This window comes from Acipenser ruthenus, chromosome 47 (assembly GCF_902713425.1).
Source record: "Acipenser ruthenus chromosome 47, fAciRut3.2 maternal haplotype, whole genome shotgun sequence".
Lineage (NCBI taxonomy): Eukaryota > Metazoa > Chordata > Actinopteri > Acipenseriformes > Acipenseridae > Acipenser > Acipenser ruthenus.
In genome coordinates, this window is record NC_081235.1 from 7944600 (window position 1) to 7964122 (window position 19523).

Consider the following 19523-nt stretch of genomic DNA (forward strand, 5'->3'; position numbering starts at 1 on the left):
AGCAAACACAAAAAAAGAAAGAAAACCGTTTTTTTTTTTAGGCTGATGAAGAAAAAAAATAAAAAAAATAAATAGAACTTAAAAAAGGCCAACGTAGCTCTGGAAGAAACAAAAGAATTGCTAAAACACTCTTGTTTTTTGTATTTGCACAACCCTAATTCAGTCTGTCATGGGCACAGTAGTGGCGCTCGAGATCAGTACTGCAAGCTCCAAACCATGGCTCTCAACCAAGCAAAAATGGAAGAATTTCTTGTCATGAATTTTGCATCATCTTGCATGGTCCAGTAATCTTAAAAGGACTAATTATCTTGACTGGCTATGTTTTGTGCTAGTCCCTGTATTTTGGTAAAGAAAGAAACTCCAGTTCAACAACATACTGACAATGAAACAGAACAAAAATCAGTCTGCAATCCCCCACCATGCACCACTGCCCTATAAAGAGCAGGTACACAGTGGATGATTTCCTTTACTGATATTATTAACCAAACGCAACATCCATCCTGCTTCAGAATAATTATCCTCAGCTTCCGATTTATTTTAAAAAACTGATTAACATTGCAAAAGCATAATATAATAAAATGAGGGGGGGATATGTAATACACATGACCATGATTAACTCAAAGAGGTAACAGGAAGTATTAATATGTATTATTGACTGTGTTATTAATATTCCCATGATGTATGACCCTCAGAGTGTATTTTAGTCCGCAACATCTTTCACAAAGTTCATTCTTTCATGCTTCTTGCCTTAGGACCTCAAGGAAAATGAGGTGCTGTCACATCGCTGAATAATACTGCAGTTTTAATTAGGTGAAATAATGAATGCATTCATGAATTAAGGCTTTTTGCTAACTGGAGGGTGTCAGAAAAGAAAATGACTCTTCTTTTTATGCTTTGAGTTGAGGAATTCAAAAGGGGCTAGGTGGCATAGTGAGTTAATCTGTTGTGAATCCACATCTCCAAAAAAAAAAAAGAAAAATTACACAATCCATCATAATTTGGTGCAATCTAAAAATGTACAAACACACATATAAATTGTGCATGTTTGCCCCCCCCCGGATTTAAACTCTCATAAATACTTCAAATTAGCATAATCAAAAGCCACTCCACTGTGTCCATTTTCATTATATGAACGTTGGCTTAAGTCATGTTCTGTCACAAGTCACCACGAAAAGAAAAAAAAAATAAAGCTTTTGCATCAATTTGTTAAACTTCTATGGCGAATTAAAAAAAAAATAACTATGACGCAGTATACACGTATACAGCTGTGCAGCTTTTGTCTTTATTGCGTTCGGGAGTTGGAAAGTGCTGTGTGAAGCAGTATTCACAACCCCTCTCAGATGACAGGAGTTGCCAGAACTATCAGGTTCCAGTATTGCTAATTCAGCTCATTAAAACATGTTGGACACACAAGGAATGGTGAACATGAGATACAGCTGCAAATGGACAGGATCACACAAACACTGTACAACAAAAACGTAACAGATAATGGGTTCTGTTGTATCATGGTGCTCTCAATTTGAAATCAAAACGCAGGTCAAAAATGTTCCAAATTAATTGTAAAACATGTTTGCTTCAACGAGTCTTGACTCCTGTGTATCACAGGCGTTCTCTACGATATATCTAAATCAGGCTGGCCAAAGTTAGTCTTTCCAGTCCTGGTCTTTGTTCCAACCCTATTCTAAATTGTGTGATTGAACCAATTAAACCTCCATCCAGACCCTAAAAGTAGTCTGTGAAACCTGGAGTGGAATAACCCTCCAGGACCGTGATTGGACACCTCTGATCTAAATCTTCCTACTAGGCATCTTAGTAATTCTAATAAAGCAGTATTAAAATTTTACAGGGGAATAGAAATGGCGATGGAAAGGGTGATAGATATAGTGGGATACACAGAGGCTAAGAAACACACAGACTAGAGAAACAGAAGCAGACAGAGTGTGAAGCAGTGCGAGGGAGGGAGAGCGGTCGGTGGTCGACGCAGCAGGAAGGAGAGTGCGGATCGAGGCTGTGAATAACCCCTGCTGAAAACGCTCCTCGGAGGCTCAACCTGATCTCTGAGCTCAGCCGGCCAGCCACCAAGCGCAGGCACTCTAATTGAATTCCAGTAAACTAAAACAGAATTCCCCTTTGAATTCCAGTAAACGAACCAATCGGTTCAGAGTGAACTCCACAACGGAAGCCATCAGTGGAAATACACAGAGTCTCCGGTAATGCTAGGAGACGGGAAGCACTTTGCATGGAGTCATGGTAGAAACATTTGTTTTAAATTTGCATTGTTTTCAGTGCACTTTAGACAGCCTCTGTGTTGCTACAGTAACGTAAATTAAAACTCATTTACGACGGCTAGGGGTTTGACAACCCAGCGCTATCTGGAATATACAAAGCATGTTGTGGTCTAGTTCCTCTGCTCTTAAAAGCGTCACTATAAGTAATTTAGACCATCAGTTTGTGAACAAAATGTATACAAACCAACATACAGTGCAAACGAGTGTGTAAAACAGAGAGGAGATCTATTTGAATGATTTAAAACAGCAGCGATTTAGAGCAACTGAACCGACCGCACAGTCTCTGAATAGAAATAAAATCCCCCCCTCCCTCAAACTGGAATGAAGTTTTGGTGTGGTTCTGATCCCACAAGACAGGTGGCAGACAGGAATGAATGAGGAAAAAAAAAAACAGCATGACTTTGAAATGCAGAAAAAAATAAAACAAATAAATACAAAAATAAAAAATCTGGAAACTGAGAACAAGAAAGAAAGAGACATCTGAAAAATGTTCCAACGGTTCAGGCATATCCTCACTAAGTGGCATAATTACCTTTACAGTCGATACAGTGCAGAAATAGTGTTTTTTTTTTTTACTGCACAAAAGGTTTAGAAGCTGGTAAAACTGTACTGCATGTCGTGTGCTACACAGTAGTCTATATATATAGATAGATAGAGAGAGAGAGAGAGAGAGAGAGAGAGAGAGAGAGAGAGAGAGAGAGAGAGAGAGAGAGAGAGAGAGAGAGAGAGAGAGAGAGAGAGAGAGAGAGAGTCTTTCTTTTCAGCTTTTGCTACGATCACATCATATATGATGATGAAGGCAGGAACTTATAAACTATTGGAACTATTTTTCTTTAGTATTCATGATCAGGTGTCTAGATTTCATTACGACACAATAAATGTCACTTAAGGCAAAGTGTTACCCCTTCGGTTCCTGGCGTGCTCCCGGATTCAGTGCAGCAGAACAGGTGAGTGTTTGGGGATAGGGGTTGGGTTACCTGGGGTCTGGAAGTTGATGCGTCTCATCTCCACAGGGTCGGTGGGGTGATGGGGAGTGATTTCAGCGTTGTTCAGGAGGCATTTTGTACGGGGCTCAGATTCCTTCCGCTTGCTGAGTTTTAAAAATCAAAAATCAAAAATCAAAAAAACTCAGCGATCTAACACTGTTCTACTTGCTGCAGCAAGATCGGGTCAACTAACGAGGTCATGTCTGATAATGACGGATTCACAACAACAAATAAACGGTGAAAAAATGTGGCTGAGGAAAGCGGAAAAGTGAGGGCTTGAGACCAACCATTTTCCTCTATTACCTTTTTGGAAAACCTTATAAAACAGTTACAAGACAGAGGAGCAGTGCTTACAAAGAATACAAAGAGACAGTGAATACCAGTCTGCTTATTCTTTCTTTACCTGTGGGTAACTCCACTGGGTCCCAGAACTACATTTATTTCACATCTGAATGGTATATTTTTTTTTAAATGCACTGGTATTGATGCACTGACTTCTATTTTAACTAAAGCAAAAAATACTGGAATATTTCCTGTGCCTAATCTGTATAAAACGATAAGAGATACTCAGTCTTTCACACAATGCTAATCTTCTAGAAATAATCACAGGAGCTGATTTCATAACTGCAGTTTAGCAGCAGTACAATGTAATTCATTATTAAACCAGCCCAGCCCTACACAATCCACTCCAGTTCCTTGCAGCTAAGCACGCCTTCCTTACCTGTCAGGTTTGCTGTTTCCAAGGAAAGCGTTTGGAGAAAAGGGGGAAGAAAAAAAAACACACACAGGGAAAACGAAATCAATACGAATCATTTGAATTCCCGACGCAGCCGTCTGATTCTAAATAAAGCTTATCAGCATGAGGAGCAGAGAGACTCAGGGCAGCTTTAAAGTCAAGGTCAAGGACAGGTAAAGGTAATGTGATGATTCATACGTGTGCTAAAACAAGAGTCTGTGTGCATAAAACAGAGCCAATGCTTCCCAATTAAAGAAAAAAAAAAAAATCCACCTTTTCTATATCCCTGTAGAATCATTATCATCTGTGGGTTAAAAAATGACAAGGGCCAGGATTAAGGTTATATGTGGCTAGTTTCACAGAGCCCAATTAGGAGTTATTAGTGATATTACAGGGATGGAAATAAGACTCCCTTTTGATACAGTTTGATACAATCCTGGTTTTGCTACCTTCTTAATAAGAGACACCCGAGCTTGTTATCTATAAACTGGGACTAATCAAGCTTGTAGCAAAACCTGGAATGGATGAAACTGCTATGCAACAGGAGTCTTATTTCCATTCCTATATTAGTGCTAATCAGGGTCTGTGAAACCAGCTGCTAATGTAAAAGTGGGACAAAAGTATAGATTCCTTGTTGATATTTATTAAATCTACATGGTGATTAAAAACTATGGAAGTTAGAATGAATGAATGAATGAATGAATGAATGACTGAAATAAGGTATTTGGCTGGATAACTAATATTTTCTAATGTGTATCTGTGTGTATCATACAGGATCTCTTACCCTAACCCTGATATTTTTGGGGACACTGAGCCCTGAATGGTCTTACTTCTTGTAGAGTAGGATGGCGATGACGATGCAGATGATGAAGACGACGGCCAGCACCGGTCCCACCACCCAGATGAGCCCATCCCCCCCGTCCACGGGCTGAGGGTCCAAGTCTGGAGCCACCACCGGGTCTGTGTACGGGCTTGCCGCAAACATTTTCTGAAAACAAAAAACATGGAAAAGGAAAGAACGTTCAGCTCACCTGTCCAGAGAGGAGAACAGGTAGCGAGCCTGTTCTAAAAAGACAGCTTCCTGTTTCTACAGCTTCTTTTTCCCGCCACTTCCTGTTCCCGCCACTTCCTGTTCCCGCCACTTCCTGTTTGCTGGCAGGCCTACTCACCACTTCCGGGTTGTCCAGCACGGCCAGGATAAAGAAGACGTATTCTTGACCCGGCTCCAGGGCTCGGTTTTCATAGCCGTTGTGCTCCATCTGGTCCCCGAGGGTGAAGTGTGAGGGCAGGGTCCGGAAGCGGGCAGCGATGAACGGCTTCATGTCCAGTTGCCGTGAGTAACGCATGCTCCGCCTCCGACGCTCCCGTCGGGTGATATCCTTCATCACCTGGAGAGACAGCAGACTGGTTCAACACAAATACATACAGCGATGCAGCAGCACACCCCATTGCTTCTGTAGTTTTGATTTGCTGTGCATATGGAAATCAAACTACTGTAACTGAATCTTGGAAAACTGTCAAAACAGGCAAATTAGCAATTGTCTAATTTAATTGATGACTTTAATAGGCCACACATGCAATTCATTTAAAATAGCAAGAGAAAAAGGAACATAGCCACAAATGGTAAAAAGCATGAGACCTATTAGACATTGTTTAGGATGCCTAATTAAAGCACAAAGTGGTGACTGAAAATTTAAATTCTTACATCCAGAGGTGTTCAGGCAGGTGGGTATATAAAGGATATCAATGACACATCCAGAGGTGTTCAGGCAGGTGGGTATATAAAGGATATCAATGACACATCCAGAGGTGTTCATGCAGGTGGGTATATAAAGGATATCAATGACACATCCAGAGGTGTTCATGCAGGTGGGTATATAAAGGATATCAATGACACATCCAGAGGTGTTCATGCAGGTGGGTATATAAAGGATATCAATGACACATCCAGAGGTGTTCAGGCAGGTGGGTATATAAAGGATATCAATGACACATCCAGAGGTGTTCAGGCAGGTGGGTATATAAAGGATATCAATGACACATCCAGAGGTGTTCATGCAGGTGGGTATATAAAGGATATAAATGTTCTAATAAAGTTGCACATGACTCTATCTTTTCTATCGACCTGTAGTGCTCATGAAGGTTGAAGAACAATGGAAAGGCATGGCAAGGGTGCATAAAATAGTCTAAGTGAGCTTCACCACATAGATTTTGCCTCAATAAGCTTGACCTGAACCACCATCCCTCCATTCAGTCCTGGGCCTCTCCCACTGACAATTAAATGCAGTTGCGAGCAAATTTAATCCAAACTGATCACACTTATTACCAAGCTAGCCAGCCGGCAATTTAATCCACAACCAGTTAATCAGATACAGCACGGGTCTGATTGCTGGCACCTGATCAATATAGTAACATCATTTTTCAGGTACAGTCCCACCTCATCCAGGTCCATCTCATCCGGGCTTTTCCACTGCTTCACAAACGCTCCGCGCACCTTCTTTAGAGGAACCACTATGATATAGTAGTACCTGAAAGTGCAAGAGACCCTTTCTTAATAACTCCGCCATGGCCAACGTGCGGTAGCTCATCATCGCCACCACAAGGTAGCATTTATCATATGAGGAATAATCAAGTATGAATCCGTTTATAATGAAGAACTGGGACCAATGTGTTAACGGTGTTATACCATTACATGTTTGTATGATTTTTCTTTCAGAGACCTATACAAAAAACAGTGTCTAATGAGTCCTCAAAATTCCCTGAAAACATGCATATGTGATAATAATGCTGTGACCCAAAGTTTGGCATCACCCAATAGAATTAACACATTTTGCTTCATAAAGTCAAATGAAACCTGCTGAATAATGTTATGTTAACATATTGATTACATACCACTTTGTAGTTTTCCATATACTAGAAAAAAAATGACAAGTATGGAAAAATGTGACATTTAAAAATCTAACATGAAATACTGTACTACTAGTATGGCTTCCGATAGACTTTTGCAGTATACTTTTGTAGTTTCTTTGATTACATGATGTTCAATAATCAAAATTATGTTCATTGTATATTTTAAATTTAAGTCTCAATCCTAAAATTCTATAGGGCGATGCAAAACGTTTGTCCATAGCTGTGCATTCCTCTAACTTTGTAATATACCACGCTGTTGCCTGGTGTGCTTCTTACTTGACCGGCACTGCCATTTCCAAGGAGGGCAGCATGATGATCAGAGTGCCGTCGGTGTCTGGTTTGCGGTTCAGGCTCGGCTTGGTGACCAGTACGGCTGGGGCAGTCCTGGTCAACACCTTGTGCCTCAGGCCGCCCATGTTGTCCTCTCCGCTGGTCATCTTGAAGTTGTACGTGGTGTTCGGACGCAGGTTTGTGATCAGCGCTTTCGTGGCGCGGGCATCCACGTCAACGCTCTGACCATTATACTCGATCTAAAAAAAAAAATAATAACTCCAGCTTTCGGTCTAACCTTCTCTGCACTAAGACAGCGTTATTGAACACTGGTTTCTCTGAACATGGTGTATTAACATATAGAAATGAAACAGATTATAAATCAGCGAGTTGCTTGTTAACCTTGCAGCGATAGGGGTGCCGGTTTTCAGGGAACTCCCAGGTCAGTAAGATTGACGTCTTCATCACCAGCTTCACCTTGAAATTCTTTGGAACATCTGCATTGAAAAAAAAACAAAAACAAAACAGGACTAAGGTGCTGCAGGAGGCCGGATAGAGCAAGGAAAGAATAATAATAATTATTATTATTATAAGCCTCTCTGTTTCTCTGGCTTCTTCGGTGGCCTGGGATGCCCGTTCCTCTCAAAAACAACCTGGTGCTTGCTGATTAACTGTGAAGGGATTACGCTACTCAAAAAAATGATTAGCAACAGAATTAAATGCAGGTGGTAAAACTCGTGAACACAAAACCCATAGAGGACAACTGTACCATCCCATGTGGAAGTGCCTATCTCTTAAAAAAAATCAATTCGACAGGAATTTGAGTAATTTCTTAAGATCCAGGAAGTCTAATTCTTCAAACATTTTAATTCCCCTTTCATTTATAATTTAATTTGAAATCCGGACTGGCGCTTCCAGATAGCATGCTGCAGTCGACACAGGACAAAACTGAGCATGCTCGCAACGTTCTGAGTGCCTGTTGGGACATGCTTCACATCGCTGGCCGTGGAGTTGCGTCACACTCAGAAATCCTACCTTAACGACTGGGGCTGAATAGTTAGTGTGCGTGCTGGGGGTTTGAAGGTGCCTGACATCAACACACTTACCTTTAAGATTCGTCCACTTTCAACAGATCTCAGGGGTTTAGCTTGTTACTAGGTTTTACCTTGGGTTAGTGGTGTGTCTCCCCAGTCTTCCCCAAAGAGAACCCTACCTTTCTCCAGAAGCATGGTCCGATACTGGATCGGAGGGCTGTAGGGCCCTGGACCTACACTGGTATGCGCTTGGATTTTGATGTCATAAGAGGAGTCTGGGTTGAGGCCGTTTAGATTGAGGCTCATTTCAGAGGCCGGGAGAGTCATTTCAGTCAGGGCACCGGGAGCCCCCGACTCTTTATAAGCCACGGTGTATTGGGTTATCACCCCGTTTCTCTCAGCCAGAACAGGGGGGAGCCACGTGAACTGGATGGAGCAGCACGTGACATTGGAGCCCTCGATAATTTGGGGGTACCCCTTAGGGACCTCCTCAGGCACGCTCAGTTCCCGCGTGGCTTCCTCCCCGAAGCCTGATCGGCTTTTGGCTGACACTTTAAAGACGTATGTCGCCCCCTTGTGCACGTTGCTGACGGTGTACTCCAGCTCCTGGGCTGTGAACTCCAGCGTGGCCAGTGGAGAGACGTCCTGGCGTCCGAATTGTAGCCGGTAGCCCAGGACCTGCACCAGCGGCTCCGTGGAAGGCTGCCACTGAACCACAGCCATGTTTTCTGAGGACTGCTGGACCGATACAGCCGGTCTGCCAGGAACTGAAAAGAATGAAAACAGAAACTATATCAGGTTGTTCTATTCAGGCAAGGGGCGATAACTTTATTGCATGCAGAACATATCAGACTAGATCATATGGAAGAAACTGAAATATTCTCTGGAAACTCAAGGATGCTAAAATAATAAAGTTGAGTCTACACCATCCCTATTCCATTCCTTCAGCTGATTAGTCCACAGCTAGAATACAATAGCCTTTCCCAAATAAATGTCTTTAGAATACTACAGCTCTGGCCAAAGGTTTTGTATCACCTAGAGTTTTAGGATTTAAAAAAATAAAAGATAAATTATAATATAACACACACACACACAAACATAATTTAGAGCTGTAATCAAAGTAACTACAAAATTATGTTGCAAAAAATGTACCGGAAGTCATAATAGTAGTACAGTATTTCATGTTGAAATGTCACATCTTTCAGTTTTTGTCAGCTTTTCGTTATGAAGCTAAATGAGTTAATTATATAGGGTGATGCAAAACCTTTTGCCATAGCTGTGTAAGTACCCACATCACTCTTGTTTACCCAGCAGAATTGAATTCAATATCATTCTGGATATGGAGTTTTAATCCTTCTGGGCTGCAGCTGAACAGCGCTCGCTCACTGCACATTATGAGATCAGGCACTGAGCCCACAGAGCCCGACACAGCTAGTGATCACCACAGAGCTGACCAGTGTAGCAGACTTGCACTGCCCATGCAGAAAAAATAAAACAGGAAAACATTTCAAGCCTTTTGAAGTTGACGTTTTCTGTGCCCATGACTGGTAAGGTAAAGAGACACTGCAAACAGTGGCAGCTTTGTGTGTAACAGTGTTAACTGAGCTTTGCAAAAGATTCAGCTTCAAATATGTTACTTTACATTCTTCTCATACATTTCAATTACAAGGAATATTTTCGTTACATGTACTCCAGTAGTTTTATATACAGATGGTTCAGGTTATCTTTTAAATGTTGTTTCTACAAAGCTTCAGTTGAGAGAAACGAGTCCCTATTCAATTTACCAGTAGCAGTCACAGTATAGCACACAGCACAGATAGACAGACATATACAGTAGAAAGATCAACAGTTACATAGACAGACAGGCAGGCAGATAGATTTGAACCTGGCACATTTCCACGTGAAAACAACTTGGGAAGAATGTCTCATTTTCCAATTGGATTTGACACTGAAACAGAAAACAGGCAGTAACATAATATTAAAGGGAGTGCCTGCAGACCCAGCTTTAGAAATAAAGGGTATCTGGAACGTCTGAAGGCACACTGAATCATCAGCCTCACAGAGAGAGAGATGGACCTCGGCAAGCCGTTTCAAGGGTATTTCTTTTTTTTTTTTTTAAAGCTATTTCCAGTCGGAGAGAAATTGAGTTTCGGGTAATGGTAGTTTTGCCTCAAAATAGAAGCCTTTGATTAATGTCACTGCACTTCTGTGTTAATGCAGTGTACACACACACACACGCGCGCACGCACACACACACACACACACACACACAAACCTTCTTCCAATTTCCAGCAGCAATTCTAAGCAGTAAATCACACACAAACATGATTATGCAAACATAAAGTCAGATTCAACCTTAAAGCTTAATACTGATGCATGAAATCTTACGGTTTTATTTCAAACTTGAAATAAACCGTACAAATACTAAAATAACTCAGAATGTAAATTGAAGGGAACCTAAAGTGGACATAAAAAGTTTCTCAATATTTTGGATTGAGGCTCAAATCTGGACCCGCGGTTTAAAAAAAAAAAAAAACCCCACAGAAATGTGATTGTTTGATCGTAGGAGATGAAGAAATGAAGTTGCCTGCTGTGTCTCGCTGTAGAGCTCTGAACGATTTTCCAGAGAAATGAAGTTGCCTGCTGTGTCTCGCTGTAGAGCTCTGAACGATTTTCCAGAGAAATGAAGTTGCCTGCTGTGTCTCGCTGTAGAGCTCTGAACGATTTTCCAGAGAAATGAAGTTGCCTGCTGTGTCTCGCTGTAGAGCTCTGAACGATTTTCCAGAGAAATGAAGTTGCCTGCTGTGTCTCGCTGTAGAGCTCTGAACGATTTTCCAGAGAAATGAAGTTGCCTGCTGTGTCTCGCTGTAGAGCTCTGAACGATTTTCCAGAGAAATGAAGTTGCCTGCTGTGTCTCGCTGTAGAGCTCTGAACGATTTTCCAGAGAAATGAAGTTGCCTGCTGTGTCTCGCTGTAGAGCTCTGAACGATTTTCCAGAGAAATGAAGTTGCCTGCTGTGTCTCGCTGTAGAGCTCTGAACGATTTTCCAGAGAAATGAAGTTGCCTGCTGTGTCTCGCTGTAGAGCTCTGAACGATTTTCCAGAGAAATGAAGTTGCCTGCTGTGTCTCGCTGTAGAGCTCTGAACGATTTTCCAGAGAAATGAAGTTGCCTGCTGTGTCTCGCTGTAGAGCTCTGAACGATTTTCCAGAGAAATGAAGTTGCCTGCTGTGTCTCGCTGTAGAGCTCTGAACGATTTTCCAGAGAAATGAAGTTGCCTGCTGTGTCTCGCTGTAGAGCTCTGAACGATTTTCCAGAGAAATGAAGTTGCCTGCTGTGTCTCGCTGTAGAGCTCTGAACGATTTTCCAGAGAAATGAAGTTGCCTGCTGTGTCTCGCTGTAGAGCTCTGAACGATTTTCCAGAGAAATGAAGTTGCCTGCTGTGTCTCGCTGTAGAGCTCTGAACGATTTTCCAGAGAAATGAAGTTGCCTGCTGTGTCTCGCTGTAGAGCTCTGAACGATTTTCCAGAGAAATGAAGTTGCCTGCTGTGTCTCGCTGTAGAGCTCTGAACGATTTTCCAGAGAAATGAAGTTGCCTGCTGTGTCTCGCTGTAGAGCTCTGAACGATTTTCCAGAGAAATGAAGTTGCCTGCTGTGTCTCGCTGTAGAGCTCTGAACGATTTTCCAGAGAAATGAAGTTGCCTGCTGTGTCTCGCTGTAGAGCTCTGAACGATTTTCCAGAGAAATGAAGTTGCCTGCTGTGTCTCGCTGTAGAGCTCTGAACGATTTTCCAGAGAAATGAAGTTGCCTGCTGTGTCTCGCTGTAGAGCTCTGAACGATTTTCCAGAGAAATGAAGTTGCCTGCTGTGTCTCGCTGTAGAGCTCTGAACGATTTTCCAGAGAAATGAAGTTGCCTGCTGTGTCTCGCTGTAGAGCTCTGAACGATTTTCCAGAGAAATGAAGTTGCCTGCTGTGTCTCGCTGTAGAGCTCTGAACGATTTTCCAGAGAAATGAAGTTGCCTGCTGTGTCTCGCTGTAGAGCTCTGAACGATTTTCCAGAGAAATGAAGTTGCCTGCTGTGTCTCGCTGTAGAGCTCTGAACGATTTTCCAGAGAAATGAAGTTGCCTGCTGTGTCTCGCTGTAGAGCTCTGAACGATTTTCCAGAGAAATGAAGTTGCCTGCTGTGTCTCGCTGTAGAGCTCTGAACGATTTTCCAGAGAAATGAAGTTGCCTGCTGTGTCTCGCTGTAGAGCTCTGAACGATTTTCCAGAGAAATGAAGTTGCCTGCTGTGTCTCGCTGTAGAGCTCTGAACGATTTTCCAGAGCTGTGTCATTTACAATCTGGACAATCAATAGAACTCCCCCAGCCCTCTTCCCTCCTCTCAAGTGATGGATTACCAGCCCTTTCGATGACCCTGCTGTTTGACAAGTATACAGGGTTCCTGGCCAGGAAAAGGGGTTTCTTTTTAGGATGATTTACTGCCTTTTTATATGCCCATTTGTTTAAGGTATTTTAAGATATTTTACCAGGGAACTGACGTCTGCATATTTCACCTTTCAACACAGCCATGGATGCATGAGTTATATACAGCACCACTTCCATAATGTACCGTCTGGGCTGTGTATTTATGTTGAACACGGTATATAAAGCTGATGCGGTACTTGGATTAGCATTATGTACAGGTTTGTATCATTGCTATGTCCAAGTACTAAAAGGTTATCACTGTGGCACCTTTTTTTCCAATGGCTCATTCCATTATACAGAATTCTCTCCATTCCTGTATTGTAAGTGATGATGGTTTTGTAAAGCCAGTAGCTTTAAAGTGATTTTTTTAGCATGCACTGCAATATTACACTGTACAGAGCATGAGTTTGTCTCTAAGTAAATCGGTGCACTTAAAACAAGTTTACAGTTTTATATCTCCATTAAAGTAACATACTGGACACACCCACAGGCTTGCAACAGTTCATTTCGATCCTGGATTAATAATAAAGGAACAAAACCGTCCTGAAGAGGCCAGCCAGTCCCTAAGAACTACAGGCAGCGTGTTAATCCGGGATCATTCCCGTGTTGGAATTCCCTGCTGACAATGATAAGTCAAACCGAGTCCAACCCGTGTCCCTTCTCTGTGATTTTGGGATAACGACCATCTAAAAGGATTGTTTGAAATAAATCCATATATATATATGAGTTTCGGAAGCCATGTCAAATCTCTGATCTCTGTAAGTGTAATATAGGGCTATCTGAAATGATACAGATCAGCCCAGAGATCAGAGAGAGAGAGAGACAGAGAGAAAGAACACCGAGTGCCTTAATTGCCAGTGCTTCTTCAGACAGCATTCGTCTCAATCCCTGACTGAGGGCTTGGAGGCACGTTTCCATTAGGGACAGAATTAATGTCTCTTGTTGACACAACGCCACTGATTGAACAAGGAATGGGTTGTATTGTCATTCCCCCTCTCCCCCTCTCTCTGGTTTTATCATTTCACTGTTTGTGTTAAAAAAAAAAGAACAGAAGTATTTTTGCATTGTGCTGTAGTTTCTCTCTGAAGGACAAGTGTCTATACGATGAACTTGGAATGAACTTGTCTATGGCTATGTTCTTATTTTTTACATGTGTATGTATTTCTGTGCAGGCCCACTCATTTTAAGGTCATCTTCCCAACATCAATTTTTAATATGATGTACCATCATTAAGCCACGTCAGTCTCCAGCATGTTCTTTAGCACAGTGAGATCAATATTAAAAGGTGATGTTCTTTAAAGATGGACTCACATTGAAAAAAATGCATGTAGGAAAATTGCACAAGCGGGCCTCATGAGATTCGATAAATGTTTTATTATTGAAGGCAAGCTAATTTCTGCAAATGGCAGTTCTATTAAGTGGCCGTCACTTGTAAAATGACCTTGTCCTTTGAAATATAAACCACTTATTACAAAATTGGTCCAAACTTCAATACAAAAAGCTAAAATAAACCCCAGTGACCCTCCCCTGAAATCTGCCCCCCTCCCACACTGTGGTTTGTGATGTGGATTAGCTGCCAACCCCAAGAGACACCCCCCTCCCCAAAACGAATTTGTCTTGAGACCTGGATTCAAACTGTCTTCCAAAGGCCTGTCACCCGTCTCTAAAGAACTGAAGAATAAGCTTTCTGCACACAGAACCGCGGAGCCAGCAGGTCTAACAAACACTAAGTAGCCCAATTAAATTGAGAGGTGCCCTGGGTGCAGGGGGCTAATCCTGCCCTTGGACAAAAGGCTACAAGAAGCTGGCTCCTGAACTCCATTAAACCCTATTAGTCATTCTCATTGTAACCCGCGTCTCTCCACCAAGATGCAAATGGCAAGGTTCCCAGGGGCCATGCTATAATGAGGATGCTGAGTGTAACAGGGGGAAGATACAGAAATAATAGAGGGCCGTGATGCCGCAGTCACTCTAGGCATGGGTTGAGCGAGAGTGGGTTTGCAAGTGGTTGTGCAGAACAGCAAACCCGCACTTTAACTGTGAGCTGGGCAGTAAACGCCTCACGAAGTGGAAAACACATAGCTTGTGTTGTTCACTGCCACTGATGGTTCATTTAAAAAAAAAGTGATATAAAATGCTGAATTGATGTACTGAATGCTTGAGGTTCTCATATTGAGAGATACTTGTCAGTATATATAGATATGCACGCATGTCTATGTCACATCAGTAACTAGTTTTAAAGCAGCATTTACTGTTCAAGCCCCATTGTTTACTGACACTGTCATGCAAAAGAACATAAAGCTCTTTCATGTAATTCATGTTGCGATGCAGCTGATGTGCGTTTTGCTATTTAATCTAATCCTCCGATGAGGGAAGGAAGGCAGTACCACTGTTTAAAAGAATCAGCGACATGTTCTTGTGACAACACAGACATCATTTTTACTGGATAGGTTTTACGCACCAGCTTGTTTAAATGCTATGGACAAAATGCTTAGATCTTTAGATCCAACTATCTATTTTGTTGAACCGGAAGTTCTTACAATGTGTCACCAAGAGGTGTACAAAAAGCAACCTCAATGTGTCCGATTCCGTTACTGAGCCCTGTATGAAAACGAGCCACCGAATCTGGCTCTCCTTCATCTGAGTCTGACGCTGTTTAAACTACGGTCTGGATTCTGTGGTCTTTCAATCTCTCTCTGGGTGAAAGTCTGATCAATTGGGCCAGCGACGGAGGGTGGAGGTAGGGGTGGAATTTGGGCTCAGGTGGGATTGCTTGAACAAAAAAAAAGGGGGACCAGTGATGACACTGCTAGGGCTTATAAACGGTTGTCTAAAATCTTGGTTGTCACTCCTTTAAGGTGCCTCGCCTGATTCCCCAATGCCAGTGGCACTCACCTGCCCCTTTGGTCACCACCAGTTTGGGTTTGCTCCGCGCACCATCCCCCTTGGTGGTGTAAGCTGCCACCGTGATGGAATAGGTGGTTTCAGGCTTGAGACCGGTGATGATCATCTCCTAAACACCAGGGAGAAACAAACACATTAAAAAAGGTCAGTAAAGTCACCAGCATCCCATTGCTGCAGATACTGGGCCCCAATAAAATTGAACTTAACGCTTTGTCTAAAAACGTCTCAAAGCATGTTTGAAGTGTTGGTATTAATGAAACCTTTCTGAACAATATCTGAAGAGGGTTTGGAGTTCTGTATCAAAACACTCTAAATTGAGGGAGATTTCCAGCCTCTCAGTCCAGGGAGACAGCGGTGCATTTTTCAACTCTAGTTGGTCATGTTGGATGACCGTCTCTGGGAGGTCACAAGACTGAAGTATGAACCAGCCTTAAGAGAATGCTTACACAATAAATATGCTACATTTTTTCCCCCTCTTTTTCCTTTAATCATATCCTGATGTAACTATCACTATTATCTGCTGTATTACTGAATTGTGGTTTGTCACACTTGAACAAAAATTATTGTATTTCTTGCTCTACTTGTATTGTAACACTTGAATGTATTTGTATTTGCTTGCGATTGTAAGTCGCCCTGGATAAGGGCGTCTGCTAAGAAATAAATAATAATAATAATAATAGAGGAATGTTTATAATTGTTCAAAGTAGTACTGAGTTTGGTTGCTCAAAGGATTGTATTTTATGATTTCTCTTTCATTAAACGCACCTCAGTAACACAGGATTCTGTGGTGGTTCTTGTAGTTATTGCTGTGTGTTTATGTTGCAGAAGGAGGTTTGTATTGTTTAGGGAGAAGGGGGGAAAATAAGGAAGCTGGGATATAAGACTGAGCTAAAGCTCCAAATTTAGGAGGGGTCTGGAAGCAAGCAAATCCTGTAAAATTCACACAACAGAGTGTTAACCAAGCACAAAAAGCACACGTCAGGTCCACACATTAGCTTTTTAGCTGGGGGGGGGGGGAATAAATGTTTGTGGAAATTATTACATCATGTAAATTAACAATTTATGTTTATTAAAATGTCACTGACATGTCAATTAACACAAATAAATAGCAAACTGCTTCGTTTGTTGCTATCATTTCCCCCCAATCAGTTAATCCAATTGGACTTTTAAATAATAAAAACAGGACAAAGGCTCACAATAAAAAAAAATATATATATATATATATATATTATATATAAAACAAAACCCAAAGCCACAAAGCCTATGTAAAGTGGTAGCCGTGAATAATGCATTACGTTAACTTTTTCTTTCAAACTGTTTTCTGTCAAAACAGTTCTTTGTTGAAAGTAGAATGACAGCAAGTCCACTGTTGGTATTTATATAAACAGTGTGCTCACTTATGGTTTTGCACTTTCAAACATCTTCTGGAACTCTTCATAACCTGAGCATGAGCAATGGAGAACGTCTCAGGGGGCTCCGCTTACACCGTACGGGATAGCGAGTGTGTGGAAAGCGATGCAGTATTCAAGGCTACTGTTCTAACTCTTCACATCCAGGAAACGGTACTTACATATTCTGCTGTATCATCTGTCTCCCACTAAGAGGAGACAAAGGGTGGAGCGAGAAAAGGAAGAGAAAGGAGAGAGTGGAATCAGAACGAGAAGTGGGGGCAGCAGAGCAGGGGCTGGTCGGAATGCTCAAGGGGTCAGAGGGTAAACCAGGTTGAGCCACCAGAAGATTTCCAAGTGCCGTTGTTAGGAAAAGCATGAGTGGATAATTGTTAGTAAGAAAACCGGGGCTTGGTTTTTCCCCTCTGTGTTACAGCATGAATCATTTTTACAAATAAAAGCGTTACCAACTTTAATTTTGTAATTGTAGTGAAATAGTAACAACCCTGTGCTAATGATAGTGTGATTAATGGCGCCTCAAACCATCATCTCTTCTGGGAAGGCAATGCTACATTATAGAGAAAAAGGAGACAGTAGGGAGAGGTGCATTTACACAGATGTAGGGCCAGTTGCAGGCATTAGTAACAAGGACCTTGGCAGCACTGACGGAAGGGTGAATGTCAGGTGCCAGTAGAACACAGCTCTGCCTTGTCAACGGAGATTCTGGCAGTCGGGGTATTTGCATAAACTTTCACTAATGATAGCCCCTGTAAATTATTCATTAGAATCCTTTAACTGATGACTGGGAACTGATTCACGGGTTTGAGGGTAGTCAAGCAACTTCAAAAGATAATTAAATAAAACATCTGAAATGAATTAGCAGCTCTTTGGTGCATGTTTATTTTTATTTTTTGCTGGTTTTGAAATATTAAGTTCCACTGCAAAAACTCTGCACAGCAGCAAATGCTAAGTAAATATTTCTCAATGTGTTCTCAAAACCACACCCTATACTAAGCCCTAAACCCCATTAAATCAAAGTGCCTTCCTCTACTCTTACAATCCCTCTGATCCCCATGCCAAAGCCCCTTCTATCCCTTTTACCCCTATCTCCTTCACCCTAATCAGCCTAAACCCCACTGCCCCAGTTTTACATCCCTCTCCCCTATCCTCACCTGTGCATCGGCCAGCATGACATCCTTGATGAGGGGCAGTCCTCTGGCGTCTCCATTCTCCACCTGTACGTAGTGCACCTGGTAGCCTCGGACCTGCCCGTGCTGGCGATTGGGGGGCAGGGAGCGCCAGACCACCTTGATGGCTGTTGAATTCAATACCTCCACTTCCACCTTCCGCGGGGGGGCTCCGGGCACTACGCACACACACACACACGCACACACACAGATAGGAATCACCGTCATTCATGACGTCACCAGAGAACACAACTTATCACTGCAGAAAAAACCTTTCTGGCCTCTCTGATTCTTTGCAGAGCAGTCCAAAAATATGCTTGAATACAAAAGATAATTGGCCTTTTTCACAGATTAATCAATATTGATAATGTTTTGTGAATGATCTTGCAACCGAAGGTATTATGGCAAGATTTTAAATGTACCTGTTGGAATTTTACACATATACATATACAGGCATATATGGCCAAAGGTTTTCCATCACCCTATAGAATGAACTAATTTTGCTTCATAAAGCCGTGTGTGTGTGTGTGTGTATATATATATATATATATATATATATATATATATATATATATATATATATATATATATGGTTTTACTCATGAGAACAAAAAGTTGAGTAAGAATTAAAGAAAGACAGAAAGAAGCAGGGGAAGGCATATCAGTCTCTGTTGTCCCTGTCCATCAGTCATGCTCTCCTTCATGGTGAAAGGAGCGCATTACAGAAAGTAGGAGTTGTGTTGTCATGTATTAGAACACTTTAATTACCTCAGCTTGCACAGGGCTTGTGATAAGGCATGTAAAGGATTTCCCAGTGGAGTAGCACCAATGAAATGAGATTGTGTTTGAGGCAATGCGGCCAGGCTATCTGAACCCCTGAGGAGGGAGGCTTACAGGGGCACTAACAGGCCTAAAACGCCAGCAACGCTTTTATAATAAATATATCAATCACTCCAGACAGGAGACTCTTGCCTTTGTAAATAATAAAACACAAGACAAGCTTCGAAACTATCTTTGAGATCCCTTAAAGCTCTACTGCTCCTTTCCAAGATTACCAATAGAGAAGGGTTTTGGAAGGGAGTTACAGTTAAATGCATGTAGGGAAATGACGTTAAACAGAATGACAGAGAGTTTAAAGAACAAAACAGAATTAAAATAATAAAACCCAACCAATATGAAAAGTACATGTGAGAAATGGTTTGATTTCAGATATAACGGTAGCAAAGATGTATTTTATTGGCCTCGCTGTACGTGGAATATGCAAGACCTATTTCTTCAAACCAATTTAACAAAAAATGGTGTTTAGTATATACTTAAAATATATTAGAGACACATGCATTATATACCCCCTCCCAA

The 19523-nt window shown here is 41.8% G+C and overlaps 1 protein-coding gene across 8 annotated transcripts in view; it reads right to left on the reverse strand.

Moving 5' to 3' along the window:
• The window catches only part of LOC117966307 (receptor-type tyrosine-protein phosphatase S-like), a 149764-nt gene that overhangs the window by 23492 nt on the left and 106749 nt on the right, over positions 1–19523 (reverse strand). For 4 of the 8 annotated variants that reach the window (XM_059014111.1, XM_059014112.1, XM_059014109.1 and 1 more), the window contains 10 exons: positions 18153–18346; positions 17163–17189; positions 15584–15701; positions 8404–8991; positions 7593–7687; positions 7197–7450; positions 6448–6538; positions 5180–5398; positions 4841–4998; positions 3266–3378 (listed from right to left, as the gene is read on the reverse strand). In XM_059014111.1, coding sequence (XP_058870094.1) covers positions 3266–3378; positions 4841–4998; positions 5180–5398; positions 6448–6538; positions 7197–7450; positions 7593–7687; positions 8404–8991; positions 15584–15701; positions 17163–17189; positions 18153–18346 — 1857 coding nt within the window. The remainder of the gene's footprint in view (positions 1–3265; positions 3379–4840; positions 4999–5179; positions 5399–6447; positions 6539–7196; positions 7451–7592; positions 7688–8403; positions 8992–15583; positions 15702–17162; positions 17190–18152; positions 18347–19523) is intronic. The other 4 variants (XM_059014108.1, XM_059014110.1, XM_059014114.1 and 1 more) reach the window with 2 other exon arrangements.